Source organism: Mus pahari, chromosome 15 (genome assembly GCF_900095145.1).
Source record: "Mus pahari chromosome 15, PAHARI_EIJ_v1.1, whole genome shotgun sequence".
NCBI lineage: Eukaryota > Metazoa > Chordata > Mammalia > Rodentia > Muridae > Mus > Mus pahari.
This window is the reverse complement of record NC_034604.1, coordinates 51,879,961-51,885,230: the sequence shown is the minus strand read 5'-3', so window position 1 is coordinate 51,885,230 and position 5,270 is coordinate 51,879,961. Positions and strand designations below refer to the sequence as shown.

At 37.5% G+C, this 5,270-nt stretch overlaps 1 protein-coding gene across 1 annotated transcript in view; it reads right to left on the bottom strand.

The window, feature by feature from the left end:
• The window catches only part of Slc12a2 (solute carrier family 12 member 2), a 69,521-nt gene that overhangs the window by 36,022 nt on the left and 28,229 nt on the right, over positions 1-5,270 (bottom strand). Inside the window, exon 10 of the mRNA XM_021214327.2 lies at positions 3,995-4,146. Coding sequence (XP_021069986.1) covers positions 3,995-4,146 — 152 coding nt within the window. The remainder of the gene's footprint in view (positions 1-3,994; positions 4,147-5,270) is intronic.

Below are 5,270 nucleotides of genomic sequence, written 5' to 3'. Positions count from 1 at the left end.
GCCTGCCTCTGCCTCCCGAGTGCTGGGATTAAAGGCATGCACCACCACGCCCGGCACAAGTTGAAATTTCTAATAAAGGAAACTAATACTAGAAATAATCTGATAGGAATCTGGTAATAGCATTGAGAAGTAAATTACAAATTATTGAAGTAGGTCTACTACTAAAAACTCCTTTTCTCTCATGAATTTTCAAATGTACAAATGGCACAAGAGGAGGATAATGAACGACCAACTATACATCACCAGGTTTCAACCACAGACAGCTGGGGCCAATCCCATATTTTCCAACTCCTCCTGGCTTTGTAATCATAAAGGTTCAGTATTTATCTCCGAAGACACAAACACTTATGAAAACTATAACTAAAACCATTAGTCCAGTTTATCTGGCCTTTCCTTCACAGTATCCCTATGTTGTCAGCAATTCAAACTGCCTCAACTGACCCCATTTTCTTGGTCATTTTAAAATAGGGTTTTGTTTGTTTGTTTGTTTTTAAACCAGCTCTCAAAAATGACTGCTACTATTTGGTTGATGTGTTTTCTCAATATTTGTAATATATGGATTCATACCTTTTTAGTTTTTTAAATTTATTTCCTGCCATTCTTTGGAGCTCTTATCCTATTATCCTGTGATGATGTGCTGACCCTTTCTCTCCATTATATAATCCATTTCTCTCATCCTAGGTTCTAGAAATCCGATGGTTAGATCTAGCCAGTAAGTCAGACTAAAGTTAAGCTCTTATCGAAGTGTACTACATCAAGATAGTTTATCTGTATAGGCTGCAAGTACTGTAGATATGAAGTTATTTTTAAATATGTAACAGTTAAATGTAAAAATGTTAAACCCAAAGGTTATTATGTAAATTCTATTCGGATTCTAAATAACCTGGGATACAAGAAGTTATAAACAAAGCACAATTAACCATACACTGATAAATGAAGAAGGTGGGTGATACGTACATTACATTCATTACATTGCTTTGCCTGTGCATTATGTCCAAACATATCCCCACATGTGTGTGCACTCCTCCCAGACTCTTGAGTTAGGCATGAAGACTTTAGGCTCAATTCTCTGTAAGCACTGTCCTATGCACAAATCACATCAGCGTCCTATGCTTAGAATCAGAAAATACTACAGAAAGAGCCAACTAGACTTCTGGATTTCCAGTTTAATATTTTCCCTCAGCACTTCCTAAAATTTAATGGTGAAAAGGAAAAGCACATGGTGACATGACACTAAATGAAAATAGCGGTCACATCACTGTTGTCTACAACATATAGCAGTAAAGATGACGGGCAAGATGGCTCTCCAAATGCAGCACTGAATGGAGGTATGAAATGGTAGCATGAGTGCACAAACTTGCATAAACACAGTGACCACATCCAGGATAAACAGAGGGTTGGGAGAGACCATGTATGAGGAGCTATGACTGGTAAGAAAAAAAAAGAAGCAGCTCACACTTTGTTCATCATACAATGCAAAAGTCAAACGCTTCACAGGACATCAAAATAAATAATACAAGATAAAACATATGTAATTCAAAATTTAAAACCAGCAAGATATCCTAAAAACCTCTACTCCCTTAAGCACGAAGTCATTTCTATATGAAAATTAGCACTCAAAGTGGGGCTTGTGTGGACTTCCTAAGAGCCATCTGTGGTGGCCTGAACAAGAATGGCCCCACAGGCTCACGTATGTGCATGCAAAGTTCCCAGCTGATGAAATCTTTAGAAGGATTAGGGAGTGTGTCCTTTTTGGAAGCCATGTGTTGCTGGGGTGGGTTTTGAGTTTCAAAAGTCTACATAGGCCCAGGGTCTGTCTCTCTCTGCCTGCTGTCTGAAGGTCAGGAATTAAATCTCTCAGCTACTTCTCTAGCAACACGCCTGCCTGTTCACTACAATGATAATGGATTAAGTCTCTGAAGCCACACTCAAGCCCCCAATTAAACGCTTTCTTCATAAATGTGGCCTTGGTCACAGTGTCTCTTCAAAGCACCAGAACACTAAGGCGACATGTAACTTACATACTGCTTAGTTATGTTCTGTTGACAATGCTCACTTTATAAATAGCACAGGATTTATACAGGATTGCCCCATCACCACCATTGTGTGTTTTTTCCCACAGCATTTTCCTAAGTTTTACTTATTTAAATTAACACAGAGCTTGACTCCAATGAGTCTGTAAGACAGATCATAAAGAACACAGCTTTCTATTTCCAGGGAACACAGAAATCTGACTAGCACTTAAGCACTGGGTAGAGGCCAATGTTTGTATCTTTTATACACGATATCAATGTCAGAATTGCAGTGAACCACGAAATTAGCATGAATATTTTTATTTCTACCATTTTGCCAAATCTTGTGATTAGAAAATATAAAATTGTATCATATAACTGAATCTGAAACTTAGAAATTACAAATAAATTGCTTGAAACTATACAGTGAATATTAAATGCCATCAAACTGCACTTTATTTAGAAACTTTATAAAGTTGTATTATAAAATATTTACATATTGTAAATAGTAATATAAGTTCCAACAATATGCAGACTCTCCCACTACACTTTTAATTATGGATTGGTAACAAAATTTCTATTTTTTTACTTGGGAATCTATAGAAATCCATATATATACAATTACTATTTTGTATTACCCTCTTAAATATATATATGTATGTGCTTGTTTTGATCAGCTTACAACATTACTTACTTATGTTTTAAGACTAATAAATCTAACAACTAAAACTTCACTTCGTTGTGCTATCTTTTCCCTGTGTGTACATATGTTCATGAAAAGGGAGAACAGCAGCCCTGGGTGTCCTTCCTCAGGTACTGTCCAGCTTTTCTTGAGACAATCGCAACACAGGCCTGAAATGTGCATCAGAAGAGCTGGGCTTTCTGCCAGCAAGGCCCAAGCACTTAGTTGTCTCCCCTCTGTGGCTCTAAGACGACAAGCGTACACAGCTACACTAGGGTTTTACATGCCTTCTGGGAAGCAAACTCATGTTCATGCGCTCCAACTAAGCCATTTCCTCAGCCTTCAAATTTAACATCTTAACAGAGGTAAATAATAAAGAATTAGCAGTCTCCAAAAATTTAATTCTCTAAATTTTATACATCTATTCATAATAAAATTCTCTTGTTAAATGGTGGTTTGATACATCATACACCTACATAGACCATACCTAATTAATATTACTATTAATACCTAAATGTATGTGTACACACACACACACACAAACACACACACGCACACTGAGAAAAGGTATCATGTAGTCAAAGTTGATCTTAAAACTTGCTACACAACTAAGGATGACTGAAGCTGTGACCCTCCTACCCTACTTCCCAAATGCTGGGATTACAGGCACGTGCCACTTCACCCAGCTTGTGTGCTGCTAAGGACTGAAACCAGGGCTTTGTGAATGCTAGATGAGCACCTACCAACAAGCCAAGTACCCAACTCTATTGATTAGTGTATTCTAAAAGTTTATTTATATAGAAACAGTGAGGGTACTACTAATTACTAGGAAACTAAAATTGCTAGAACTATTTTGGGAGAAGTTAATCTGACTTCAGGACTTACTATATACTAACTACATCAGGTCTAACACAAATAGAACAAATAGACCCAAAGCTCAATGGAATAAAGCAAACAGAACCCAGAAACAGAGCAGGCAAGATGATGTTTATGAAGGATGCTTGTTTCATGGCTTTCTAAAGTAGTATAAAACAGTAAACCCATATGCTACATGTATATGCACTGTACACTACTAGAAAAGTGTAACTGTCAAGGGCTGTGTTTTATTCATGGATAGTTTAGAATTTATTTACTCGTCTGTGTTTTTCCATTTGCCTAGTTAGTAACAATAGGGTTTAGTAGGAGGGGCAGAAAGTAACAACCATCTTCCCTAATGTATACGGACATTCTGAACAGACAGACTTCAGGTGGCCTAATCCCTAAATACAGAATGTCTATATACTATAAACTCAATGCTCACCTGGAAGTTGTTCATTAGCCCATAAGCACAAGTATTGCTCTCACAGTAAGAAAAGTCAAAGTTTAATTTGCAGGCTGCAGAAGTACAGTTTGTCAGCTCTGTTGTAATGGTGTCATTAACATTCCCAGTGGCATCCCGAACAACGCAAGAACCTGAAGCACAAGCAACAATGAAAGTAAGTCATGTCTGCATTCCTCTTAAAATTATACATCCATTCATGAAGAAATCACAGTACTGTCTAGGAACACATTCATAATCGCTATGCTGCACTTATACATATCTTTACTCTGAATGAAGAGAGGTTTGGAGGTGACTAAAATTTAAGTAATGAACTGGACATCTTTTTTTTTTAAACTGTTTCCACAAATGCAGGAAAACCTTGTACAAACATTTTAATACCTAGATGGGCTACACAGCACTTGGCTGCTTTTGTTTCCCTCTACCTTTCAAAATAGCTAAGAGTGTTCCTTTGGGTATGGCAAAAGTACCTTTCCCTCTACATGCACCTGAACCTTAAAGGACTGGAGAAAGACAAAGAGCCCTGGACTCCCATCAGCTCGCGTGCAGTCATACTTTCATGTCCTGAGCCTGGTTTCTTTGGGAGACAGTCACTGCCTATGCTTGGTTGGGCACTTGAGGAAGAATCCTGCTTCTGTCTCCTGAGCATGAGGGTCACACACTCTGTGGCTGGCTGCACCTGAGCAAGAGGATCATACAGTGTGGCTACGCCTGACATTTTTGGGTGATAAAGGTTCTGTCAGTCTGAACTAGTCACAAAACCATGGTACAGAGCTTTCACTGGCCCCTCCTGAGCACCAGAAGGGACAGCCACTGCTTACTTAGCACAGATGGAATGAAAATAACATGAGGTCCAGCAACCAGAGGGTCAGACATGTCTCCTTGGCAACAAATTATTTTAAAAGTTGGAACATAGTTACTCCATTAGTTAAAGTAAAAAAAAAAAAAATTAATTTAGTTCAGCTACATCATATAAGTATACTTGAAAGTTTTAGGGAAACAAATTTTGTTAAACAAGTTTGCTTATATACATAGTTGTTTTCTCAAACAATTTTAAGAATTATGTATTAAGAATATGTTATACAGGGGAAGAGGTATGGGTGTGAGACAGTAAGATGGGGGACTGGGAGGGGGATAAAGACTGGATTGAAAAAAAATTAAAGAATAAGAAAAAATATATATCATGTTCAAAATCATTTTTAAAGGCAATTTGGCCCATCAGTTAGCATTTCTTTTTTTTTTTTTTTTTTTTTTGACT